The sequence below is a fragment of the Sebastes fasciatus genome, chromosome 17 (genome assembly GCF_043250625.1).
Source record: "Sebastes fasciatus isolate fSebFas1 chromosome 17, fSebFas1.pri, whole genome shotgun sequence".
Lineage (NCBI taxonomy): Eukaryota > Metazoa > Chordata > Actinopteri > Perciformes > Sebastidae > Sebastes > Sebastes fasciatus.
In genome coordinates, this window is record NC_133811.1 from 2610668 (window position 1) to 2638374 (window position 27707).

The 27707-nt window shown below is 43.3% G+C and overlaps 1 protein-coding gene across 4 annotated transcripts in view; it reads right to left on the bottom strand.

The window, feature by feature from the left end:
* The window catches only part of macf1a (microtubule actin crosslinking factor 1a), a 322097-nt gene that overhangs the window by 104535 nt on the left and 189855 nt on the right, over positions 1–27707 (bottom strand). For 3 of the 4 annotated variants that reach the window (XM_074612658.1, XM_074612656.1, XM_074612655.1), the window contains 20 exons: positions 26492–26503; positions 21605–21759; positions 21333–21459; positions 21056–21239; positions 18920–19086; positions 18527–18705; positions 18284–18422; positions 17984–18177; positions 16282–16441; positions 15198–15281; positions 14830–14937; positions 14647–14745; positions 14379–14501; positions 13457–13548; positions 12388–12523; positions 4078–9969; positions 3824–3979; positions 2084–2299; positions 1785–1952; positions 385–672 (listed from right to left, as the gene is read on the bottom strand). In XM_074612658.1, coding sequence (XP_074468759.1) covers positions 385–672; positions 1785–1952; positions 2084–2299; positions 3824–3979; positions 4078–9969; positions 12388–12523; positions 13457–13548; positions 14379–14501; positions 14647–14745; positions 14830–14937; positions 15198–15281; positions 16282–16441; positions 17984–18177; positions 18284–18422; positions 18527–18705; positions 18920–19086; positions 21056–21239; positions 21333–21459; positions 21605–21759; positions 26492–26503 — 8679 coding nt within the window. The remainder of the gene's footprint in view (positions 1–384; positions 673–1784; positions 1953–2083; positions 2300–3823; positions 3980–4077; positions 9970–12387; positions 12524–13456; positions 13549–14378; positions 14502–14646; positions 14746–14829; positions 14938–15197; positions 15282–16281; positions 16442–17983; positions 18178–18283; positions 18423–18526; positions 18706–18919; positions 19087–21055; positions 21240–21332; positions 21460–21604; positions 21760–26491; positions 26504–27707) is intronic. The other variant, XM_074612659.1, reaches the window with a different exon arrangement.

The following is a 27707-nucleotide window of genomic DNA, read 5'->3' on the forward strand; positions in this document are numbered from 1 at the left end:
TAAAAAGCCTGTGTGGTGGGAGTGAGGGTGGTGATACGGTCCGTGTCAAGAGGCAAAGCTTATGCAACAAGAGCAGCAGTCAGTGGGTCGCTATCAAGCTATGAGATGATGAGAATAGGTTTGAAGTGATGTATGATTGAGGTGGAGGTTAGCTCGTTACATCAGGCTCTTCTAGTTTCTAGGCGGAAATGAGTTTGATATGAGTTTATAGAACGTGAGTGCTTAACAGAACAGTACCACGATCTTGTGTAAGGAAGCATGGCAATAGTTAACAGCATGACAAACAAAGCTGTGTAATGAAGTATATGAAAGCATTTAAAATGTCCTAAGTGAGAAACAGCGCAGCGTTTCAAACCAATCCGACTCAATCATCTTTTTCCAAACCTCTCTCTCCCTCGCACTCTGCCTCTCTCTGTCCTTCTCCTCTTCTTTCACTCTCTCCCTGCGCTGCCGCTCCTCTTCCCTCTCTCTCTGGGCGGAGAGGGCGTCGGCCCAGGCCTGGGCTTGCCCGGATGCTTGGTGGAAGGCCTTTTGGAGCTGCTGGAGCTGCCCCAGAAGCTGCCTGCTCTGCTCGGGGGCCAGGTCCTGGGCCCGCTCGGAGATGAACACCTGGATGTCAAAGGCCGTGTCGTTGACTTCGCTGGAGCGAGCCATCAGGGAGGACTGCAGCTCCTTAAAGGAAAGAGAAAGAAAAGGGGGTAAATGTGTTAATCCTCCATAGCTCTAATACTGTGTTCACACCGAGAGCGAAGCCACTTTTTCACCTCGCTTTACCGACGGGATTATTTGTGTTCACTCGCGTTACTGGCTCTAGACGCGCCAGAGAGGAGAAGGTCTATGTCTACATAGATCAACAACTTTTCTTTCCGCCATCAACCATGGAAAAAAAATCACTGTTGCTGCTTTGTACATGTTGTGGAAGTTCCAGAGAAAACCAAACGCCATCATGTCTAGGTTCATAACATCACCCGGTGGCGAGCTGTATTCACATACAGTGCCATTGCACTGACTGTATCTAGCAAACCACTGCGGTATGAACCCAAAACAAACAGAATGTGCTGTGATTTAATTGCAATAAACGGATTCAAAAGGATGCCGAAATAACAACATAATGATGCTGATTTGTAAAAAGTCTGAATTCATGCTTTGTCAGGTCTGTCAGCAAGATGACAAGCAAACAACTTTTAAAATGCTTGTTTTCTGAATGGAGTTTGGATCAATCAGTGCCAGGCTATGCAGCTGTTCCATCAACACTAAATAATAAATACGGCAGCAACGTTGTTTACACATACATTCGTACACAGAGTTTGGTCCGGTCTCTGTACAGATATGAGGTACTATCGTAGCTCTGGGTGACCAGTTTCTGATTCAACAACGTCAGGACGTCAGTGACGACAGGAGGAGAATCTCAACGCTGATAGGCCTTCACGACACAGCGTCACGCGAATTTCACACTTGAATTGAAATATTTCAACTCCCGCGAATGACGCAAATTTCAGATGTTCGTGTCGCCCGCCGCGAATTTGCTTCTGTTCGCCTTGCCCATCGACTTTGTATGTAATCGCGCTGCACGAAAAGTTTGCTTCGCTCTTAGAGTGAATGCGCCTTAAAGAGCGGTGCAAAGACATAAACACAACCTCTAGGGCAACAAATTCCAACAATGTATCAACTCAGAGTTGTGATTTTTAAAGCACCTCACAAACAGAACATAATGTTTACAAGATTTAATAAAACGGTGCATCATTTTACCACATGATCCTTGTTTAATTAGCTCGCCAACTTGCCTTGCAGAGATTCAACTGCTGTGTGAGCTGATTGTCATCTTTCTCTGCCTTCTCCATTTTTTCCATTCCCGCCATTCCTCCATTCATCTGAGCCTCCGTCTCCCTCAACCAAGAGAGCAGACTCTCCACCCGTCCTCCCAGTGACTTCTGCTCGGCTGTTACTGCCTCCTGAGAGAATTTTCAAAGTGATTAATATCAAACATCTACACATGAGAAGAATGGTTCCATGTCACCTCTACAACAAATGAGCCCCTAATAGACATGCTCCTTCCTGTTTTCCTCTAGACTGCTTCTTTTACCTTGTATGAGTCTCTATGGTCTCGCAGACTTTGCAGAATGCCCTCAGAGAGCGCTCTGGCTGCCTCGTACCCCCGAGCCAAGCTCCGCCCGTCCTTTTCCAGAGCCAGTAGGAGCTGGGGAGGAACGCCTTTGGGTCGGGGCTTCAATAGCTCCTCAGCAGCCTCCACTTCCTCGTTGATCGCAGGTTCCAAATCACGCAACTCAAGGTCCAGAGTCTGAGAGATGGATTAGGAGAAGAAAACAAAAGTTTTCTTGATGCTGTACGGTAAGAGACTAATCCGCTTAAGGGTTTCACAATATAGCTGTATTGACAACAACTGTGATATTTAAAAACGAAACAATGATATCATGTTAATAATAACCATATGATAATATTGTGTAATAATCCACTCATTTTATATCTACAGTAATGGTTACAGACTCTCTCTCTCTCTCTCTCTTCTCCACCTCTCTGCACTCCTATTTTGAGTTATTTTTGCCAAAAAAGATACAAAATATAAAATAAACAAAGTTAAATATTATCATGAATTATTTTGGCAACGATAATCGTGTTGTGAAAATCTGAAATCATGACAGCCCTAAATCCGTTAATCAGCTTTTTGTTCTCACACTGGGAACCAAATGCACAACCGAGACTGCTAAACAATTCAAGCGTCAACAAAGGTACATTGATAATCTGGTGTGTGAATTAATTTTATTAATTAATTTATTTGTATTCCTTTACTATTATTATTATTATTATTATTATTAATAATAATAATAATAATAATAATAATGTTAACAATAATAATAATAATATTTTCTAATTAATTTAATCATTTTTAGTTTATTAAATATTTATTTTTATTATTTTTGTATTTGCTGTTGCCCCCGCGACCCGATCCCGGATAAGCGGTTGAAGATGGATGGATGGATTTTTGTATTTAAGTTTTGTTAATTGCTTTTTGTAATACTACAATTTTTTCTCCCCCCTTCTTTTATAATACTTTTTTTTTCAATTTACAGTTACTATCCATTATTATATGTGCATATTACTTTATTTGTTATGGTTTAGGTTGTTGTAGTCAATTTTCTAAGGAAACAATAAAAAGCATGGCGTTACATTAAAGTTTCAGTAGGCAGTATATTTTTGGCATCATTGGGCAAAAAGTCCATAATAACCTTTCAGCATATTGTAATTCAAGTGTTCTGAGAGATAACTAGACTTCTGCTCCTCCTCATGGCTCTGTTTTCAGGCTTTAGAAAATCTAGCCCGTGACAGTAGACTTTGACCAATCACAGGTCATTTCAGAGAGAGAGAGCGTTCCTATTGGCTGTGCTCCGGAACCGGAACTTCACGATGGCGGCAGCGTTACAAACTTTCTCATTTTACAGCTAAACCGTGCACTACAAGATGATTCTGAAAACATTTGAGGCGAGAAATAGGCATTAACGTAACAGAATATTGATTCATATTTGATCAGAGTTGGTGAGTGATTGACAGCCGGCTCTCATAGACGGCAGCTGGACAGCAGACCTCAGATCAGCTCTTACTGCTTGTTTTCATCCGGTATGTGAAATCTTGCAGATGCCGTTAGGAGCACCGGAGGACACAGAGGCACATGACTTTTTTCAGGTTACCCGTTTCATGTACTACTGTCACGATATACCTTTATTTAATCATATTTGCTCCAATCTCGTCTACTTCAGCTTTAACATAACAGCGTATATCTATCAGGTAAGTACGCATATTCTTTCACCTCAGTCTGTGTGATGATGTCATCCAAGGCGATGAGGCTGCGGCCAACCGACTGCTGTTGCTGCTGTTTGAGTCGGACCTCGACGTGTCTTACTATGGAGACCAGGGCTACAATCCGCTGGTCGCGCTCCAAGCACTCCTGACGCATCAACGATGACTGTGGGAATAGAAAAATACACAATAAAACATAACAACAGGTGTGTATAAATGTATACAGCAGCTCCTAAAGAAATCTATATCCTGCTACTTCTTTACCTTGCTAGTCATGGATGTCGTCCCCTCTTCGTCTGACACAATTTCTCGACTCGCTCCGACATCTTCCTCTCCCTCGCCCCAGCTTTCAGAGGCTGTATCAGACTGAGAGACTCCAGGTGATTCACACTCAGTTGAAGTATCTTCTGAGAGCGAAGGTGCTGGTTCTTGAGACTTGAGCTGTTGGTCTTTTAAAGATTCAGGAACATTGGTACTATCAACTTGAGGGGGTTGGTGCCTTTTCTTCTTTTTACCTTTCCCTGCTGCTTTATTGGGTTGTGTGCCAGCAGACATGGCTTGAGCCGTGGGTTGGATGTCTGGTTTGCTCGTGACAGCTTTGTGAGACGAGTCAATTGATTTTGCAGCATTGCTGGTTTCTGAATGGGATTCTTCTTTCCCAATTTCTGCCAACTGGACATGTTCCTCAATGTGAGAATCGGGTTCTTCTGATTGACGTAAATACGGTGGACTTTGTCGGCCGGCCTCAGCTCCTTTAATATTGATTAGAGAGGTATCCGCTTCATTTGCCTTATCACAAACTGAAGGTCTGATGAGATCACTGGCTGACTGACCATCGGTATGTCTGTCCATATTTTGCTCCTCAGCAGAAGCTGAGTTATCTGAATCTGGTTTTGCCACTGTAGATTTTGCGATCATTTTTGTTATTGTCGCCTCAGAATCCACTTTTTCATCAGTCTGTAACTTCTCAGCATCAGGCTCGGTTTTGGATGTCACATTTAAACTCTTGGTCTTCTTGTTCTTCTTTTTTCGTTTACTCTGCTGAGTTTCTTTAGGCTGGACCGATGGAGTGGTCTCAATGTCTTCCTTTCCAAAGCTCCTGTTTTTTTCTCTCTCATTTGAAGAAGTCTCCAAAAGTTTGGTCTCCATGTCCTCCTTGACCTCCTTGACAGAAAGTTTCTTCTCAGTCATATCTTCTTTGACCCTTTCGTCTTCTTTGACCCTCATCTCTTCCTCGCTCTCTTTTGGTGAACCGTCGGGTCTCTTGACACCATGACCTTTGACATCACATCTCTCTGCTCCATCAGCCTTGTCTGGCAGAGATTGTGCCTTTACAGTCGTGTCTTGACTCTCCTTCTTCCCCACATCCTTGCGCAGTGCCTGCAGCTCCTCGGCGGCCTGCTTCTCGCTCACCCCCTTTTCAAACACCTTTTTAAGGATGCTCTCTTTGGCTTTCAGTATCAAGGCTGCTTTCTCATTGTTTGGTAGAGCAGACTTCTGAGGGAATTCTTGCTCCTTCCTCTTCTTTACCTCCTGACGGCTCTCTGGTTGTTCTGGTTGCTGAGAGACCAAAGCTTTCACTTCAACTTTCTCTTTCTGCTCCTCCCTTTTCATCTCTTCATCCCTCTTATCACTCTTTTCTGTATCCTTCGATAACGCCATTTTTATTTTGTCTTCCTCTGGCTCAGTAGTATATTCTGTGAATTCCAGAGTGGCTGGAATAGCTTCCTGTTCCTGTTTTACCAAATCATTTTCAGCATCAATTTTCCCATCAATCTTTGCTCCACTTTCTCCATTGGGAGGCCCTGTGGAGGCTGCCCGACCTTGAATCTTTGTTTTCTCGTATTTTTCTTGTGATGCAAGCTCATCTGTGACTACATCGATGACCTCAGGCTGCCCTTCAATATGTGCATCAGCTTGATCAATTTGAGATGGATGTTTTACCTCTGGAGGATGTGTTTCTTTCTCTGCTTCTTTATGCTTTCCATTCTTTTTATTCTTCCTCTTCTTCTTGCTTTTGCTTTCTGCCTCTGTGGATGGAGAGCTCAATAACCGGTCTGACTGCTCAGCGTCAGTGCTGGATTTGATCTCAACCTTTAAAGGTTTATCTTTCTCCATTTTTTTACCCTTCTTATGTACAACATCATCTTTCTGTGCTGCCACGTCACTCTTTCTATAATCACCCATTTTTGACACTTCAATGCTGTCTCTGCTTTCTCTGTCATCTCCAATCTCTGCTGCCACAAAACCTGTCGGGTTTCCATCTTCAGAATCATGATGACCCACTGATGTGCGCTCATCACTGGGTCTACGGTCCTTTTCCCCAACCTTCACAGGTTCCCCATCTGACTTTAAAACAGCAGCTCCTTTTCTGACTCCTTCCTGTGAATCTCGTGCCTGAATGGATTCTACAACAGCATCTGTGAAAACTTTCCCCTTTTGTTTATCCTCAGTCTCACTCACACCTATTTGTAGCCTTCCATCAAGCTTATGCTCTGGAAGAGACTCTGATTTATTGCTGTCTGTCTGTGGTATGATCTCTTCTATGGCTTCCTGAATTCTTTTCTCAACATTCGTAGCAAACTTACTCAAGAGGTCAATGGATTGGTCTGGTTCAATTAAAGCCTTTTCTTCCACTGGCACTTCAATCGTGTCCTCTTCTGTATTAGGGTCGTAAAACAGTGACTGATCTGATACTACAGATGTCTTCCAATCGTCAAGTGTAATTCCTAAACCTTTCTTTGAAAGTGGAGATCTTGAAAGCACCTCAGTGTTTAGGTCTGACCAGCTCGCTGGACTGTCTGGGCTTGGCACTGACAATATAACAGCAGGGCTGTATGTACAATTTGATGAGGCAACAGGTGTGGCGCTACCTTCATCGCCCTCCATCTCCACAGAAGCCAATTTCTCTTGAATCTCTGAAGCCACGTCACTGGGGATCAGTTCTTTTGCAATTGCATCGTCGAGACTAGAGACTCGTTGTCCAGTGGCAGGATCAACTAAGCCTCCTTTCAAAAACTGGTTGGTGGCTATTACTTTGACCATACCGTCTTCAACTAAACCTCTTTCACAGGCTTCAGGTAGGGGGAGCCTTTCTCCAGTGCTGATATCAATGATCCCTCCACTGTCTGCCTGGCTTTGAAGCAGCCTCAATGCTGGAACTGGGTCAACTTTCTTTGACGCGACTGCCTCAGGAAGGGTCAAGTTGTCTCTTGTTTGCTCATCCCGAACACCTCTGAATGGTTTCACCTCCAAGAAGCGTTTGCCTGTTTCAATATCTATCTTACCCTGATTTACAAGCTCAGAATAAGGCACAATGCGTGCAGTTTCAGGGTCAAGGGTACCTCGTGTTACAGTAGAAGAGGCCATGACTTCACTGGCAATATTCTCATCCAGAAGACCCCTAGAAACTGCCTCTGTCAAAGTCAGTTTACATCCAGAGTCAGGGTCTAAAATGGCTCCTGTCGATGCTTGGAAAACGACAGCTTCTGGGTGAGATGAAGGGCTGACTTTTCCTTGGTAGACCCACTCTAGTTCTTCCAGCCCAGGAGCAATGGACCGATCCACTAGTCCTCTATCTACAGCATCAGGAACAGACAGCCTCATCCCTGAATCATGATGTATTATACCACCCTCAGCCACCTGCTTTGCCAACACCTGATAAGCCTCCTCAGATCTAATTAACCCTTTCTGAATCGCTTGCTCCAGAGGAACTGGAGACTTGGACTCTGGGTCAATAACACCTTCCATCTGTAGCTGTAAACTGGCTTTAGTGAGGGCTGTTGCTGAATCGGTATCCTTTCCTTTGCATGCCTTCTCTAGTGCCACCAGTTCTTCTCTTTGATCCTCCTCAATCAGTCCCAGGTTTGCTGCTAAAGTAACAGAGACCTTCTTATCCCTGCGTAGGTCAACAATCCCCCCGGACGCCACCTGGGCTTCTAAAAGTCGAGCAGCGGTGTTGGGGTCGATCAGCCCTGCCTGAGCTGCCTCCCTTACCCCGCAGATCTGCCTTTTCTCTACATCCACAATTCCTGCAAGGGTTTTATCTGACTTCAGGACACTCCACATTAGATCTTCATTTAGTAAACCCTCCTGCATAACATCCTCCATACTAAGTGACTCACCGCTGCTAGCATCTAGGAAACCCCCAAACAGACCTGTCTGAGACATTAATTTAACTGCTGTGTGGGCGGGAAGGACACCCTGAGCTACTGCCTCATCTGGGAGCAGCTTTTCCCCTTCCTCTGTCATCACACCTCCCTGTTTGAGCTCTAGCACTAACTTCGCCAATTCAGCATCCTCCCCTTGCTTCTCCACCACTGATTCAAGGATCTCATTCTGAGGTTTAGTATGCTTTGAGTCAGTCTCAGTTATAGGCACCTTTTGTTTGGTCTTTACTGATTCAGTCTGGGAATGCTTTATATCTTTCCTATCATCAGATTTTGTTGATTTAACATCTTCATTTGTTTTTGCTCCTAGTGGGATGGGTTCTTTCAACATTTTCAGTGGTACCGTAGCTGTTTTTCTATCTACTGTGATGGTTGTACTTCTAGTCTCCTGCTGGTCACCACTATCCCTGGGTTTGGATTCAGTTGCTACCAGCTCATTTGGGCCTTCAAGATTTTTCGCTGAAGTCATTAAACTTCCATGATCGAATATTTCTTTCTTTTGAGCTTTTACTTTTGCATCTTTTTCCACATCAATTTCATTTTTCGCTGCATTCTCTGTAGTTACCAACTCCACCAACTCAGGGTCTAGTAGCACCAATCGTTTTCCAGAATGAGCATCCACATAGCTGTGAGTCATGAGGTGATGCAGCAGCTTGCATTTTGCTTTCTCTTCAGGATCCATTCCATTTGTTGGTGTGTCATTCCAGACAAGGCCTGCCAGAGATGATGATGGCAATGGAGAGGATGGAGGTGGAGAGGAGCTGGTGGAACCCCAGCTCAAGCGGTTTAGAGATGGGGTACCTGACTGGTTCACGCTGGAAAGAACATCTGGGATGTGGGTGTCTTTGAAAAAACGGACAACACTGGGCTCAAGGACTTCTTCAGCAGCCTGGTTTAGGGGAAGCACCTGGAGGGTTTCTGGGTTGTACAGACCCCCAATGGCATGTCGCTGCCTTAGGATGTTCCTTGACAGCTCTCCTGAGATCACTCCTTGTTGAAGAGCCTCAACAATGGGCAGAAGTTCTCCGGATTCAGGCCAGAGTATTCCCATGAAAGTCCAAAGAGACTCAAGGACCAACAGAGCCAAACGAGGAGAGAGAAGATCCCTGCGAATGCTCTCTTCCAAATCCAGGCGTTCTCCACTGAAAGGGTCTAGAATTCCCCCATTTTGCAGCTGTCGTGCTAACACAGCACTGGCTAGATCCTGGTCCATAAGCCCATGACGAACAGCCTCATCAACTGTCAACCGGTGGCCAGACCGTGGGTCAGCAATACCACCGGCAAAGAGCTGAGCTTCAAGAAGTCGTTCAGTAACTTTACGATCAATCAGACCTTCCTGGACTGCACGGAATATGCCAACTTTTCTTCCAGACCGGAGGCAGACAGTTCCTCCAGGCTGCTGTTTGATAGGGAGGAGAAGGAGACCGGAGTCATCGTCGAGGACACAACGCTGTTGTAGCTCATATAGGTTTAATTTTTCAGCTGTGTTTGGATCGATCAGCTCTCTATGTTGTTGCCTTGACTGGAGTTTTGTGAGGGTTCTGGGAGTCAAGCGTCTCATGTCTTCTGCTTGCTCCAGACTCATCATTTTTCCCACTGAGTTTCTCAGGCCTCCAGTGTTCATCTGGAGCTCCAAAATGCGAAGCCCCACCTCCTCTCTGATGAGCCCGAACTCCATGGCTGTAGCTACTGGCAACACATTTTGTTGTTGGTCATCTGTAGACTTAGTATTTTCCACCAAAAGCAAGGCACTCTCTAGCTCAGAAAGAGACTGTCTGGTATGGGTGTCAATTAGTCCTTGAGCTAGACCTTGTTCCAGTGAAAGACTGAGAGGGGAGGCAGGCTGGAGGAGCCCACCCATTATGAGCTGTGCCTGCAGTAGTACACGGCAGGTGTCCTGGTCAATAAGACCACATTGGGCTGCTCGGAACACTGGGAATGTTTCCACTGTTCCCAGGTCAATCACTCCAGCAATGGCAATTTGGTTCTATAAAAATAAAGAAAACAAAAGTCCAGTTGACATTCATTCTGGAAACATTAAAGAGCAATGTGGTATGACACTTTAAGACTGTAAATGAATCATGTTGTTACTATGTTGTCATATCATATTATACTTTTATAGAATATTATTGGCAGAATCAGATGGTAGGATCAGAAAAAGAAGAAAACCCACAACCAGTTGCCACAAAAACATAACAACAGATATAAGTTAAAAAATATTTATATATAATTGCTTTTTGGTAGCATGTTACTTATTGGTACATATTAGGAATTTTACTGATTTTTCCCCCATATTTCCATATCCCTTTTATATTAAAAAGCACTTTAATACTTACCACTGCTATTCTAAAACAAGCGCTAAGCATGCAACAAAGCAACTAGTAGCAAAATATGCAGAAAATGCCCTAGATAATGGTCAACAAAGACACATAAAAGAACACAGAAGTATTCAGAAGAAGAGGAGAATAAAATGTCTTGTTGAGAAAAAAAAAAACCAACGGTAAGAGAGGAAGCGAGCGCTACTTACCGTACGGGCTCGTCCCGTGGCACACACACTAATGGGCCAGCTTATGGCTCGGCAGAGCGAGGCGCGACATGTGAGAAGCTGGTTGTTAGCATTCTGCATGCCACTCTTCATTCTGACTCCTATCACTGCACTGACACTACATCCTCCTGCTGACCTTACTTTAAACTGGAATAGGCTCAGAATAAAAATATACTATGACACCTTTAAACAGAAACTGACAAAGGCCAAATTATATATGACAAATTATCACAACACACACTATTTCAAGGTATGTTTACCTCACAGATACCATGGTGAATTGCAGATTGTCTTGCAATATACCATGTATCACATAATGTTGTATTGTCTTATCTGGTGAGAAAACATGGTTTCCACTAACTGAACTGTAAACTGATCTGCAGATATTTACAAATGTCCTGCTTTTTTCCATTTCCCATTCTGATCCTTGGCTCAGAGCTCGGATGTCCACAATTGTCCTTTGGCTGCTGTTAGTGGTTTTCAAGCAAAATGCTGGTTTAAAGTTTCACACATTAATAGTATGCATTAGAACAAACACAAAATCTCTCATTCACACACACACTCTTGTGATCTGGACACAACATGCTCAAATGGTGAAGTGTTTTTTTGTTTTTTGCATAGCTGGCCTCTGGTGCACTTACACTCTAAACCTCTAAAAGTGACTTTTGAAATGCTTTCAGTGAGTATTTTAGTCACATCAAAGTCCCCTGTAAAAACATACAACATTCACATACTGTAGGAATCAGTTATGAGGTGCAGCTGTCAAGACATAAGACTTATCATCAAGGATCGCTCGAAACCTGAAATTCTCACACACATTCAATCCTTTTTTTTTTGACAGATGTTCCATATTGCATATGCCAGGAGAGGAATGACCAAGTGAGAGCTGACTGTGAATGTGTGACTGTATATGTATACATCATGGGGTAAAAAAAATACTGAATGTTTACTTTATGCAGTGGCGTTATTTTACTACTACATAAAGAACGGAACATGATACTATTTCGTAGCTACAGAGATGATTCAAATGTGAAGGTGCATCTATTTTGTAAATTAATGTTTCTAACGATGGATCTATAACAAGCGGAGCTCTACAGCTAACTGCTAGCATGACTCAGGCAGCGCTGCCCTAGTGCGGCACCACTAAGGCCATGTATTAATAACCATGTTAGCAGTTCAGCACATGTGTTTTCTGATGATAATGACAGTGATGATGAAGGTGACAAAACTAGGGTGCAGATAGTTAATGAAATGACTGCAGGCTTTTAGGAGAACAATGTGAGAGTCAGTGGAACACTCCATGCTCAAGGCCCAATTCAGACAGTGTCATCCAGTGAACTCTGTGCCCACATTTCTGCTGTGTGTTCATTTATAAATCACACTTTCACTAAAAAAGTGGGCTGCACAAGTGTTTTATGATAGAGACTGCAGCATTGTTTAGACTGTCAAATGATTCTATTATTTGTAACTTCAGCTTGAATGACAACGAAGAAGGTCAAACAAAGGAGCCAAAAATAGAAGTGTTATTTTTAGATCATCTGGATACACGTCTGAAAAGGGTCTGTGATGTTTGTTAAACCAAACCAAGTCAATGAGTGATACTCGTCCATGGTGGTGATGTTTGTCGAAAATGCACACTCTTGTGAACACACAACATGCTGGTACAACACACACTCTCGCTGGCCCACACATGAACTCACGTTTAGCTCGCAAGCGTATTCACACTCAAAGCAACATTTTTTTTTTTACAATTCCATTTTGACAAGCTTGCAAAACCCCAAAATACATTTTTTGTAACAAATTCTGAAGTGACCCCCCCCCGCCTCTCCATCTCGGCCCCGTCCCTCCAACCGGATCTACCTTTCTTTCTTCCTCTTTGGCCAGTTGCTGCTCCAGCTGCTGCAGCTGCTGGGTGGAGCTGTCACACAGCCGGTTGTAGGTGGCCGTCAGCTCGTCCAGCTGAGCCTCTACGTGAGCACGCTCCTCTGGGGACAACCTGGAGAGGACACAGGGGGGGGGGACAAGGTTAGATCAGGTTTGGGTTTGTGTGTTTAATGTGTGATGCCGATATGCAAGTTTCCCACAGTGGCTTTGATATATATTTCATTAACATTTCAATGGTTTTAGAGTGGGATATTCTCCCAGACCCAAATATGGTTTATTATTAATATTGTATTTATAAAGGTGAAATCATTTGCACTACTGCTACCCATGGAAAAAGCTCTAGATACTACCAACTGAAACCCACCATTTGGTACAATAACAAGCTGAAAAATACATTCCAGTACATGTGTATTACTGTAAACCTGTCCATTTGAAATATTCCCCACCTTCTCTTGAGGTTTCATCCCATTCCCCAACTTCCCAAAAACTGGAATAAACCTGAAAACATTCTGCTTAAAGGGATAGTTGAGACTTTTTAAAGTGGGGTTGTATGACAAACTGAAGCTGTTGTATCCATATATGCTCTTTTCAAAGCAACCAGACTCCTTTGATAAAAACAGTAATTTGACCTCACAGAACGCGGGAGTTCCGGGTCTACCACTGCCAATTGGTTATTTTGTTTGTGTCATTCTCTTAATCCTTTAAAACACCAAAGTCACAGACAGAGGGAGCTGTCTGATGGCAACGTGAAGTGGTGACAATATTCTAAATATATGGTACACTGCTTTTCTCCAGCGCTGTCTGCTTCTCCAAACTGGGGGCGTGCCGACCGTCATCCACTGTAGGTAATACACTGACTATGGATAAGTAACCTCATGTAACCCCACTGAGAAACACCTGAACTATCCCTTTAATTCAGTATTTCCATGACAAGCAGCTACACATGTGTGAGAGTCCATGTGAGTGGCTCCGTGCTAGATTCTAGGACCCAGGTAAAGTTAAACAGGATGTGTAGTGAACGTGTGGGTCTGTGATCTGAACTTACTTGCTGGCCTGTTTTGATAGTAGGAAGGCCTGAGTGCTCCTGATGGCTTCAGCCACTTCATCTTTCTTGGCTGCCAGCTGTTCACTGATGGCCTTCAGAAGAACACACATGCATGATGTGCTTAGTACAGTACAACCATCATCAACTAACATTTCAATGTTACAATTAAACAGCAAGTGGCATTTCATTTACGAGGAACCATTATCCTTTATATATATATATATATATATATATATATGTATATAGTGTAATATGCATATATATGTATAGAGTGTAATGTGTATATATACTTTATATATGTATATAGTGTAATATGCATATATATATACAAAAATAATTGAATAAATAAATAAACAAATAATCATCATCATCATCATCATTTAAAGTTCAATAAGTCCGACGTTGTCGGTGCTCGGGTCCTAATTACATCGACACAAGACGTATGAAATAGGGCTGTCAAAGTGAACGTGATAATTAACGAGTTAGCGCAAATTCCATAATTTCTTTAATGCAAGTTTAGATTTTTAAGTTGTAGCAGGCTCAGTTTTAAGGCCAGAATGAAGATACAAATACTACTAAGAGATTAAATAACGCTGAGTGTAAAGTGTATATATATATATATATATATATGTTTCTGGACAATATTTGTCATTGTTTTGTGTTGTTAATTGATTTCCAATAATAAATACATACATACATACATTTGTCCACTCCCATGTTGATAAGAGGATTAAATACTTAATACTTATTTTGCAATTCAATATTTTGATCGATTGACAGCCCTAGATATATATATATATATAAATAGTTGTGAGTTGAACAGAACAAACAGCCCACTGGGCTACTTGGATGTAAAATGCTGGAATGCAGCTTGTCTGTAGAATAATATGTACAACCCGAGAATATTAGGTTTCTGTTGTACCTGCTGAGCAGCAAGTGAAGACTCGGCGTTGGGGCCTCCGGTCCGTCCCTGGAGGCCTTTGACCCAGCCCAGCAGGTCGGACACCTGCCCCACCCTGGCCTGCTTCTCCTCCTCCACCTCTTTCTGCAAAGATACAAACAAATGTTTAACAAGATAAATCTCATCTCAAATTAGCCTTGTTTTTTTCCTAGACAATATACACATAATGTTCACACTTTGCACTGCAGTGATTTAATCTAAAGTGATATAGAGCCAAACAAAGACCCACCTCTTCTTCTTCTAGTCTTCTCAGTGCATCGCTGATGTACTTCACATGTTGGGTTGTCAGGGTGACCAAGGCTGTGTAGCGTGTGCGTAGGTCCATGAACTGCAGAGATACACCCAGAAACAATTGAAGTGATGGACTGCATTTCGATTAATCAGAAGAGTGTAGCAGACTCTCTATCCTCACCTCCTGAGTGATGGCGTCAGACGAAGAGTGCATCCTCCTCCTCTTGACAGGTGACTTGTGCGTAGATTCTACAAAGGCTCTGTAGGTCATCAGCTGCAGTTCGTAATCCTGCAGAACACAGCCACGGTGGGACACGAGTTAAGTCAAATGTCTGGGCTTTGCAATCATAATACTATCACTGGTTTGTAAACTGACACTTATCAAATGCATTTACACGTGATGTTGATTGTTTGCGGCACAACAATGACAGTGAGCAGCAGATCATTTGGACCCTCATAGTGAAATAGCTCCGCACAAAATACAACGGTAAAAATATTCAAAAATCACATATTTGGCATGCTGCATATGAAAAACAGAGAGTCTCTTACCTTCACTGAGGTGCAGTACTGTTTGGAGTGAGTCTGGCACTCGTCTAGTTTGGCCTGATTCTGTTCAATCTCAGCTACTAATGCCTGAAGAGAAGAATCAGCCAAAAACAATACATATCATTCATTTAAAGAGACTGTTTGTAACTTCTTACACGTATAAATCATTGCGGGTCGGTGTCCCATGCACGCTCGCGTGTGGCTACGCTGTTCAGACAAGACTCCAACACAAACTACACGAAAGCATCAAAACCTCTTGGTTGTATCTAGTGAAGCCCGTCTGTTAAACAGTGTTGGCCGCGGTCGGAGGACGCGTGGGAGACCGCAGCTTTGGTCTCCAGGACCGGAGTCTCTGCTGTACGCTGCTCCTCTGCCTGCCTGCCTTCACTCACACACCGCGCTCGTTCTCGCTCTTTCGCTCCACTCTCACGTGCATGCGCGCACACTACACACTGCAGAAGAGTTAGTTTAGCTCTGAGAATATCTAGTGAAGTGTGCAGAAATAACTGCTGCAGCTCCTCCAGACCAACAGAGGTTTCCCGTGTCTTGTGAAGTGACGGGGCTCCGCCGAGAGAAACGCTATCGTCTCCGACCAAAACTCCGGTGTCTCCCCTGTTCCCTCCGGCCGCGGTCGGGAGGCTGAGGCAGGAAAAGCCAACACTAGGATCAGCATTGATTCATGGAGAGACCTTCGTCTGGTCAGCTAACATTACTGCCAAGCAGCTGAAATATAGAGTGATATTGTGCTTTTAGCTGACGTGTGTCGCCTCACTGTTTTGAGCGATGCTTGTTCATGTCCATGTAGAGCGAGCACAAGCGCGAGCAACAGGACGCTGACTTTCGTTGACTTAACGGCCACAGGTGTCGCTGTTAACAAGACATTTCTGATTCTTACAAACAGTCCCTTTAAGTCTGTCAGATCAAATGAGTAGGTTCTGTTTTGTTTTATCCTTCCAGTATAGAACATTTGATGCACACCAATATTTCCATCACAAATGGACTCCATCATTCCTCAGAATCAATCCATAGTATTATTGTCCTTCCAGGTAACCATCATAATCAGTGTATCTATCCATAGATCACTAACCGTCTGCTGGGCCAGTTGTTCGGACAACGCTTTGCTGTCCGTTTGTCCAGGTTGTGCGTTTTCTTGTCTCTCTGTCGTTTCTTCGATCCAGCTGATCAGAGCGGAGTGACCGTCTCTGTACTGCTGCAGGTCCGAGCCCACAGCTTCTAGATCGTTTCGTCTGCAAAAACACAGGAGAGATCAGCATCCAGTATGTACATGAGCAAGACAAGGGATCATTACATGTTCTGCCATGATACATTTCTCTATAATCAGAGATAAGTCAATAAGCTTCACTCTGTTATTTAACCCTCTGAGACCCACAAAAGACCTGTTTTAGTCTTTTTTAGGGGGTTACAGGGGGTCTTTAGGGGGAGATAGCAGGTCAACAGTAGATGTCACATAGAAGTGGTGTACATCATCTGAAAGCTGGAACCTGGAGATTAATTTGAGTTGCAGCTCAGCACTGTGTCAAGTTGTTCTAGTCATCACAAATAAACATGGATTAAATAATGAATTAATGAATTAAAATAAATTGTGACAGTGTATAAGGGTTTAGAACATTATGATAGAAGTATATGATGGTCATCCCAATGCTCTATTATGTCTCATAAGTTGTTGCAGCAATTTTTGGGTTGGTACACAGATTTGGTGCTAAATTGAACCATTTTTTACCACTCGAGAATTGATGAAAATGATCAATAATCCCTCCAAAATACCACATTAAGACACCGAGACCTTGAGGAACAGCATAGAAAAAGCCATGCTGTGGTTTGGGATCAAAAACTTTTGACTTTTGGAGATTTCTGTAAGAATTTCATTTTTCCGTGATTGGATGGCGAGCACTTGTGTTGTGTAAACTGCTCAGAAATCCCCCTATTGTCAATGTAGCTAAGAAAGCCATCCGTCCTCTGAATGCTCTAGGTCTCTAGTCTGATCCATCCATCCTCTGAATGCTCTAGGTCTCTAGTTTGATCCATCCATCCTCTGAATGCTCTAGGTCTCTAGTTTGATCCATCCATCTTCTGAATGCTCTAGGTCTCTAGTCTGATCCATCCATCCTCTGAATGCTCTAGGTCTCTAGTTTGTGGTTGTAAAGTTTCATGAGGCTGTGATTATCCTAGAGGTCACCACAGGTCATTTTATACAGTGAGGTCAAGTTTCAAAAAATGGTCTCAATACAATGAAATGTCTCCTATGGGGACTAACATCATCACACGTGAATACAGTTGGGCTCATTGGATCCACAAGAGTCTTAGCTTTACAGTGATCTAATTTATACAATTCCAAGACTGTTTAGGGACCCCAGTTTGCAGAAATATTCAAATACACCATTTCAGAATAGGCAAAAATAATACATTTATGCTGCATTAAGAAAAACTTCATGTGATTATCATAAAGTGGGCATGTCTGTAAAGGGGAGACTCGTGGGTACCCATAGAACCCATTTACATTCACATATCTTGAGGTCAGAGGTCAAGGCGCCCCTTTGAAAATGGCCATGACAGTTTTCCTCTCCAAAATGCAGTCTAACTTTGGAGCGTTACTGAGCCTTCCTGACGCTTGGGGAGCTTCCCTCCAGCTGTAAAGCTGAACCTACTACAGCCTCTGAAAGACAGTAAAGTTGTTGGGATCGTGGGGGGTCTCAGGGGGTTACACTTATTAATCCTTCAACTCATCTTTTCCCCAAATCTTTTTCTCATCTTCACTCTGTCCCGCTCACCGTGTCTCCATCTGTCTCTTGACTCCGCTCCACCTCTCTGCCATCTGATTGGCTCTCTCCTGGTAGCGCTCCAGCTCGGGGCTGCGGTCCGCGTGGAGCTTGCTGAGCTGAGACCCCGCCTCTTTGGCCCGAGCTACCTCGGACCGCAGAGACTGGAAGATGCCCTCCTGCTCGACGAGCTCAGCCTGCCACCTCTGGAGAGAGATTGAACGGAAAAAGGATGCAGAACAAAGGTTAGAGTCAAACAGTTTCACAACGTGAGCCTTAAGAGGACTTAATGTGACTTAACGTGTCCCTCACCCCTAGCTGATCTTGCAGGTTTTGAATGGCCGTCGTGTCGGCGGGAACAATGTCCTCTTCACTGAGTCTGCTCTCGTTCTTCCTGACCTGGCTCTCCGCTTCATCCAGGCTACGCATCAGGATGTCTACTGTTTTTAACCTGAGGAGGTGAAAGAGTGGTGAATAAATGATACATTTGAGAGGGAATCATTCGTGTATATTTCTGAGTGAACAGATAAACAGAAGGAGAACAAGCTCACTGACTTTTCTAGGTAGACGGACGAGAGGTTGTGCAGTTTGTCTGTCTTCTCCACAGCCCGATTGAGTTCAGCCCGGAGGACGGGAACGCTGGAGGATGTCGGCTTCTCCTCGAAGAAACCGACGCAGCGACGAGACACGTCTCCCAAACTGGAGCGCAGAGCGTCCAGCTCCGACTGCAGCTTCTGGACAAGGATGGGATTTAAGTGAGCCGTAAGAAAAAGTGCAAAATGAGAGGGTAAGTAACGTCCTTGATAACTTTTTCCCCCCAAGAAGAGTTTAAACTCTATTCCATAAATAAAAACATTTTTCAAGAAACATGGATTGATAAAACTCAATATTGACATCATTAAGGGGTGTTATTGCCCGTTGCAACCAGCAGATGGGGCTCAGACTGACCTCCTGCTCTGCTATCTGGACAGTGTTGTCAGCACTGTCCCCTGACAGCAGGCCGGGGGGCGGAGTCTGAATCCCCCTCGTCAGTCTCTGCTCGGCCTCATGTAGACGGAGGGTGATGTTGTGCAGCTCCGACAGGTACGAACGAGAGACCGACTCGTCCTTCTCCACTGGAGAGAGACAGAAGAGAAAGACGAGAAGGAAGAAGAGTTATTTTGGGCGTGAACAGTAACACTGTGGTCATTTGCTTTTACAATACTTCTCTCTGTTGATGTAGTGGAGTAAAAGTATGAAGTGGCATGAAAAGAAAATACTAAAGTACAAGTGCGCCAAAGTACTTGAGTAAATGTACTTAGTTACATTCCAACACTGATAATTACCAATAGAACTGTTTAAGAGGTATGTATTATGGCAAGCTGTTTTAACATTTAATCAAACCACACTCCTATCCATCCATCTTCAACCTCTTATCTGGGGTCGGTTTGCGGGGCCAACAGCTCCAGCAGGGGACCCCAAACTTTCCCTTCCCTGGGCCACATTAACCAGCTCAGACTGGGGGATCCCGAGGCGTTCCCAGGCCAGTGTGGAGATATAATCTCTCCACCTAGTCCTGGGACTTCCCCGTGGCCTCCTCCCAGCTGGTCGTGCCTGGAACACCTCCCTAGGGAGGCGCCTTACTACCTTACTAGATGCCCGAACCACCTCAGCTGGCTTCTTTCAACGCAAAGGAGTAGCGTCTCTACTCCGAGTCCCTCAATGATAACTGAGCTTCTCACCCTATCTGTAAGAGAGACACCAGACACCCTCTTGAAGAAACCCATTTTGGCCGCTTGTACCCGCGATCTAGTTCTTTCGGTCATGACCCAACCCTCATGACCATAGGTGAGAGTAGGAACAAAGATTGACCGGTAGATCGAGAGCTTTGCCTTCCGACTCAGCTCTCTTTTCGTCACAACGGTGCGGTAAAGCAACAAGACCCTGAGGTACTTGAACTCCTTCACTTGGGGTAAGGACTCATTCCCTACCCGGAGTAGGCAATCCATCGGTTTCCTGCTGAGAACCATGGCCTCAGAGTTAGAGGTGCTGATCCTCATCCCAGCCGCTTCACACTCCTATCTGCAATTCTATTTTAGATATCCATAATAGCATTTCTCCTAGTAAAAACTGTATTCTCACTAGTCAGAATGGCAATTAGAGATATCCACAATGATATTCTCACTAGTAGAAATTGTATTTCAAGATATCTAACACTTCACTTTTCCTATTCAAAATTCTATTTAAGATATCTTTAAATCCCTAAAAAGTACGAGTGGCCGTTTTAACATTTAATAGACTGGACTGGATATGTGTTGCAGATATCTTTAATTCAATCTTCCTAGTCAAAAATAGCATTTCAGATATCCACAATGGCATTCTTCCCAGGACAAATGATGTCACTTTTGCCATTCATGTGTATTGGGCTTTCAGTTTCAGATATCCACAATTGCATTTTTCATATCTAGAATGAACATTCTGGATATCTGCAATAGAACTCTCACTACGAACAACTCCCATTTCAGATATCTACAATCTAATTGTTTCTAGTCAGAACTGAAATGAGCCATTTTTGCATGTTATTATCTTTTTGGATATCCAGAACAGGTATACACAACACATTTGTAGATATCTAGAATTGCATTGTTTCTAGTCCTAACTCTAATTGTAGATATCTAAAATTTGCGTTTTTTACTAGTTATAATGTATTTGGGGTATTCAAAATTACATTATGGATATCAGGAATGCTTTTTTCATTTTGAATATCTGAAATTAAAATTCTGAATAGTAACAATTAGATTGTTATATATCTGAAAAGGGATTTCTTCCTTGTAAGAGTTCTATTGCAGATATCCAGAATGTTCATTCTAGATGTAACAAAATGCAATTGTGGATCTCTGGAAAAGAAAGCCCAATACACATGAAAATTGACGTCATTTGTCCTGGGAAGAATGTCATTGTGGATATCTGAAATGTTCTTTTTGACTAGGAAGAATTGAATAACGGGTATCAGCAATATATATCCAGTCCAGCTATTAATTGTTAGAACAGCTTGTTTTGTGTATGTGGATGTGTATGCATCCATGAGGGTCTATTTTTTCTCACCGGCCTCCATGTTGAGCAGCAGATCCTGGCAGTGCTGCTGGGCCTGCTGAACGTCCTTCTCCAGTTCTCGTCTTTCGCTCGGCATGAACACCGAGCTTTCTTTGCTGTCGGACAGGAAGTCGGCCAACTGGGACTCCAGGTGATCCAGGACCTGCTGCCGCTCCGCCGGGGACTGACAACGGACCTGACGGGCGAGACGCAGAGGGAGCGAGTAAGTACGACGGAGCAGAAGAGGACAGGAACGGGACGGATTGGAAAAAAGAACGCCGAGTCTCACCGCTTCAAGGTCCCATCCGGAGACAGTCCTGATGTCTTTGAGCAGGTAGTGCCAGGACACCACACTCTTCATGTTCACATGCAGCTGATGCCACAGAGACATGACCTTCTGATAAAGCTGCTCCGCCCTACACACACACACAAAACAGATGCCTTACCACTTATTGACAGGAAACCAACTCCTCACCAAAAACGTCCACACGACTCCATACAGCCATCATTATCCTGTTGTTTACTTGGTGCTCCATGTTCTGTTTGGAGCACGTGTCTCACCTGCCGGCTGTGTCCATGGCCTCCTGGTTCGGAGGTGGGACGGTGAAACACACCGAGGGGACCATGGCCTCGTTCCCCGTCGTACTGATAACCTTCCACTTGGTCCTCTGGGAGTTGTCCTCCAGCACACACTCCTCGCCTCGGGTTATTGTGATCTGAGAGGAGGCGGGGGTGCAGGATGGGTGCAAAAACAGAAAAAGAGAGAGGGATAGATCGAGCACAAATGGAGGGGGGAAAGAGGGAAAAAAGAGGGAATGGAGGTTATGGAAATACAGATGTTGGAAGCGAGGAAGGGAAGAGGGGAACAGATGAAGAGAACACGAAGAACAAGATGGAAAAGTAAGAGAGATAATGAGTGGTAAGGAAGGATTTTGATGGTTAAAAAGAAAGATGACGGAGGTTAGAAGACGGGATGGATGGAGGAGAGGTCAGATGAAAAAGAGGAAGAATCGGGGGAGGAGAGAAGTGAAAACATGTAAACCAAAAGTTGATAACAACAAACTCATAATGCAACACAAAATACAAACAGTCATGAATTTCATGATGTTAGCAGAAGCCCTAAAATGATATGACATTAGAGACCTGGACACAGGAACGATGCCATGTGGACAGAAAGCTGCTTTGCACCTCTAAACTGAAAGCTTTTATTGTGAAAGCAGCAAATATGTCTCCATACTTAAAGGGATAGTTTGGATTTTTTGAAGTGGGGTTGTATGAGGTACTTTTCCAAAGTATTACTATATCACCTACAGTAGATGGCGGTCGGGACGCCCCCAGTTTGGAGAAACAGACAGGAGTACCAGCGCGGGAGCAAAGCAATGTACTGCTGTGGACGGGGGGGGGGCAGCAGCAAAATGGATTTTAGACACCTAAAAAAAATCAGTTGACACTATATTTTGAATATTTTCACCGCTCTACCTCGCTGTCAGACAGCCCTTTCTGACGGGGAACTGAAGCCGTTATCTATGCTCTCTTCAAAGCCACCAGACTCCTTTGACATAAACAGTAATTTTACCTCTCATAGGAACACGGGAGTTGCTGGTCTACCACTGCCTCGATTGGTTAGTTTGTTTGTGTTATCGTGCGACTTTGATGAATCCGAATAAACCCTTTAAAACACCAAAGTCACACAATAACACAAACTAACTAACCGATCGAGGCAGCAGTAGACCAGCAACTCCTGTGGTCTGTGAGGTAAAATGACTGTTTTTGTCGAAGGAGTCTGGTGAAGAGAGCATAGATAGCGGCTTAATCCTCCATCGGAAAAGGCTGTCTCATGGTGAGGTAAAGCAGTGAAAATATCCTAAATATAGCGTACACTTAAGCTCGGAACACACCAGGAATATCAGGAGCGCATGGTGGCTGCGTTACCTGTTGTTTTTTCTGTAGACAGAATTCCTTCATTTGTTAACACAAGGCTTTTATTCTGAAATATGTGCCGGACAGTGATCTAGAACATGCAGTGACTTGGAGAGCTCCATGAATGAATATAGTACGGAGATTAAATTGTCGATTATAACTATTATTTACAAATTACCACACGTTTCTTAACCTTTCTCTGTCTAAAATAAAAATTCATTATATTTATAATGAAAAGAAATGGCCATTAAAAGGCAAACTCTATGTAGAAAGAAAGGGCTGACAGCAGCAGCTGAAGCAGCAGAAACGCAGCTGTTGTAAACACCCGATGCATGAATCACGCAGCCACCATGCCACGCAGACGCCACACGCTCCTGACATTCCCTATGTGTTCCGGGCGTTAAACTGATATTGATGTTTATAGGTGTCTAAAATCTGTTTTGCTGCTGCCCCCCCGTCCACAGCAGTACATCGCTTTGCTTCCATGCTGGTGCTCCTGTCTGTTTCTACAAACTGGCTGCGTACCAACTGCCATCTACTGTAGGTAATACACTGACCATGAATAAGTACCTCATACAACCCCACTTCAAAACCCCCGAACTATCCCTTTACAGTGAGGTTTACTGATACCTGGGCTGGGTTTCAATTCACCAACACAAACAGTACTGACTTAAATGAAAGAAAACCAGCACAGGACTAAAACAAATAGTTTGGGATTAGAAAATATTCAGTTCTAAAATAAACACAAGGCAAAGCCATGAGACTGGGCAAGTAAAGAGTTTTAGGGCTGCACATGAAAGAAGGCCACCGCTGTGCTGCCTCCCCCCACCCACCACCCTCTCTCACCCCTTCCCTGCACACACACATCATCAATACATCAGTAATGCAAAGCTATGCACATACAGTACATACATGGGATGTAAATCCAAGCTTAAAGCTGTGACCTGTTATTGTCTGACTGACTGAATGAGCCTCAGAGGCACATGTTAAATTCAGTTCAGTTCAGCTCACTGATTGCCAACTGCCCTTATCAACGCTGATGCCGTTTCCAAATCCCCCCTTTTCACCTCTTGTGCGGTCAGTATGGAAGTATTAGTATGCACAAGAGGAGGGTAAATAAATGGTAGACAGAGAGATGAAACAGTGGTTTTGTGTCTGTCTCCTGTCTCTACCGTCTCAATTCCTTCTTTAAGACGGTTTCATTCTCTTTGGGTTGTCCACATTTTCAAGTACAAAGCCTCTCCCATTTTCTCCGTTAGTTGTGTTGTTGTCGCTGCTACCCTCAAGTTTTGAGAAAGACCACGTTTGTCCCGTCCTGCCACCAGATTCCTGCTATCTAGTGCCATTAAAGGGCCAGTGTGTTACATTTCGGGGGATCTATGAGCAGAAATGGAATATAATATTAATAACTATGTTTTCATTAGTGTATAATTTACCTGAAACTAAGACTTGTTGTGTTTTCGTTAGCTTAGAATGAGCCCTTCATATCTACAGTAAATAGGGAGCGGGTCCTCTTCACGGAGTCTGCGTATGTAAAAATGTATTATTGGAAATCAATTACCAACAAAAAACAATGACAAATATTATTTGTCATCCGTGAATTAGCGTTAATGCGTTGTTATCAAGTTAACTTTGACTGCCATAGTGAGCGAGGTGAACGGCGTTACCACGGTTTTGCACTCGGCGGCTCACGTTACCGCAGTCTCGGAAAGGGAGAAGATAGCGGAGGGGCACTCTGTTGGTTGCGATCTGCAGCCTCACCGATAGATGTCGCCCAATCCTACACACTGTCCCTTTAATGCCCGGTTCAGACTACATGATATCAGCCCGATTATAGCCCGACACGGCTGTTGTAGGGGATCGGGAACGATAAATGAGTGTCGCGTGCGAAAATCGATCATTTTCAATCGCTCGTGTAGTGTGTTATAAACCATGACAACCAACTGGGACGCCTCACGACGTCCCGACAGAAAGTCTAGCATGTTTGATTTTTTTTTTGCCTTCCACGACGTGTTCCGTCGCGGCCGTGAATTTGACCGGCTGAGCACAGACGCACACAGCTGTAAAGAGAAGCACATGGCTACTTATTATGCAGAATGGTGCCAGCTCAACTGCTGCTGGACCTCACCGTAGGATATTCAATCTAGGTTGTGTCGGAGTAAAAAACACCACCGCCGTTGCGTCATGGAGCATCCCATTATACGCCCGCTTGTGGGCCCCTTTACATGGTCGGGCCCAGGGGGCTTGAGCCCGGGTAAACCCGTATATTAAGACGGCAGGGGACCGACGTGTAGTCTGTCATGTGTCGGGGCCAAGTCACGACAAGAATTTATGACTCTCAATCGTCTAATCTGACATAGTGACCATCCCAACTGTCAAAAGTATTGTGTAGTCTGATCCTGGCATAAGACACAACAGGTTGCCATGTGCACATATGAAGGTACTGGTGTGTAATATTTCACACGTTTCAGTGGGCCTCATGCAGGAAGCGACATACCAACAAATACTCTTGTTTTGTTAGTTCCATCGATTTTCTGGGATACAACAATGTTTTCTTATTTTTGCTCTTCTCTTAGGTAAGAGAACATTTTTCAGTGGTCGAGAGCACTCTCACCAAGATAAGAAAAAAACATCTTGTTTTCACAGTCCACATATTGTTTAAAAACCAGCATTCTCTGGTGGGATCTCTCAACTCTTGGGCATTTGCCGGAGTATTTGCACACTGCACAATACCTGCCCTTTTTATAGTGTTTAATGGGTATAAACAATAAACAAAGATAACCAAAATTTAGCATTTTGTTCTGATGCAGGGCTCAACAATAAGGATTGCCCACTTGCGCGGGGCAAGTAGAATGCCACGTCGGGCTAGTAAATCTAGTAACCCACTTGCTCTTACATCGTTTTTTCTGGAGATATTGATGGAAGTAGCTAAGGAGTGAGCCGTCTCGCTTCCTTCTCATCTCGCGTTGAGAGTTGCACATGCGCAGTACCTACCGATCCTAGAAAATGGTGGCGGGGGGTTAAGACAAACTTTATGAGCTGATGCGCAAGCGATCATTTCAATGACCCTGGAAACAGGAGTTTAGTTGGGTGGCGTTAGAGGATGTGGGCGAAACTCCAGATTAATTTACTTAAATATAGATTAAACATGACAATTAACTTTGGTCTTTGTTGTTATTTTATAACCGCTAATAAATAAAATAATTTGTATACGGGCAAGTAAAAATTTACTTTGGGCAAGGAAATTTCTGACCCACTTGAAGTGAAAAGAAAAAAACCATTAACATTGAACCATGTGATTGAGATTGGATTAGGCCCAATTTTCCAATTCATACAAATCAACTGTTTAACTACTTTTACTCCAAGAAACCTACCAAGGCAGGTATCAAACTCACAGTCACCACGCCTTACATTACCGACAGTGAAACTCGACATCAGCTGATAAGAGAGGAGCAACCAGGGCGGCGCAGCATGTGTGTAGCAGTGTAAGAATCGGAGGTGAGAGAGGGAGAATATAGGCAGCTATACCTGAACGTTTGTCTTGCCAACCCAGCCGACAGACGAGAGGAAGGGAAGAGGATGAGGAAGAGGAGAAGGAAGAGGAGGAGGAGGGAGTGAGAAGGGAGAGGCAAACAAAGGTATATGGAGAGAAAGGAGGAGACACGGGAAAGTGAAGGAGAGAAAGATTACTTTTGGTCATGTGCACGTTTGTCCAGAGGTTTGGTGAATATCAGCACACACTGCTTTGTTTTAGTAGAACTTCCAGCTCTGTGTTGGCTCGCATCATCCTTTTTTTCTTCTTTTTTTTTTAGATCAGTGATGCGGTAGGTAGAAGACCTAACCACCTTCCTTCTTCACCTGGATACAACACCCCACATACAGTATGCTTCAATGATCAAATGGACCCTGAGGAACCTAACACAGCAAACTAAAAATAGCAGCATAAGGGGCTGCAGCGTGTCCGTGCTGCGGGACGTGCTGCTTCTCAACTGAGCCCGCAAAGGGGATGAGACAGATGTATAATTTATTGGCTTTTAGATTCCCTGAGGACGTGACAGGAAGAGAGAGAGACTTATAAAAGTGGCACTGAGGAGAATCAATGCACAACTCCAGTTCTCTTCTCGTTCATCATGTCTTTACTTCCTGCCTTTTGGCTTTTTTTTTTACAAAGATCCAGTCACACAGTTTTCTGAAGAGAACAAAAGCCAAAGTTCATCGGTAACACTTTATAATAACCATCATTCACAAATGGTAAATTGTAAGTTAATTAAACTCAGTTATTTTACTGTTAACAAACACTGGCATGATAATTAATCATGTTTACTAATTATTAGTAATGCTATTAATTTATGTTATTTTATCAATAGTTTGTGTAATATGAAATCATTTGTTTATAAATTATATATTGTATCATAGCTGATACGTAATAACTATTTATTATCAGTTTATTGTTGCACACATTATAACATTTTAAATACTATATTATATATTTCTTAGTGATTACCAAATGATTTATAAACCTTTAAGAAATCGTTTGTAAAACATCTATTAAATAAATTAAATAGATAGATGGAATAGAAACCAATTATTAACTATCTATCTAAAATAATGTTTATAGATGCTTTACAAATTATTTATTAACCATTTAACAAGGTATTATAGTCATAAGTTGCTTTTTTATAATAACTATCCAAATAATGTTATATATATATAGATGGTTTACAAACCATAAGTGTTACAAAGT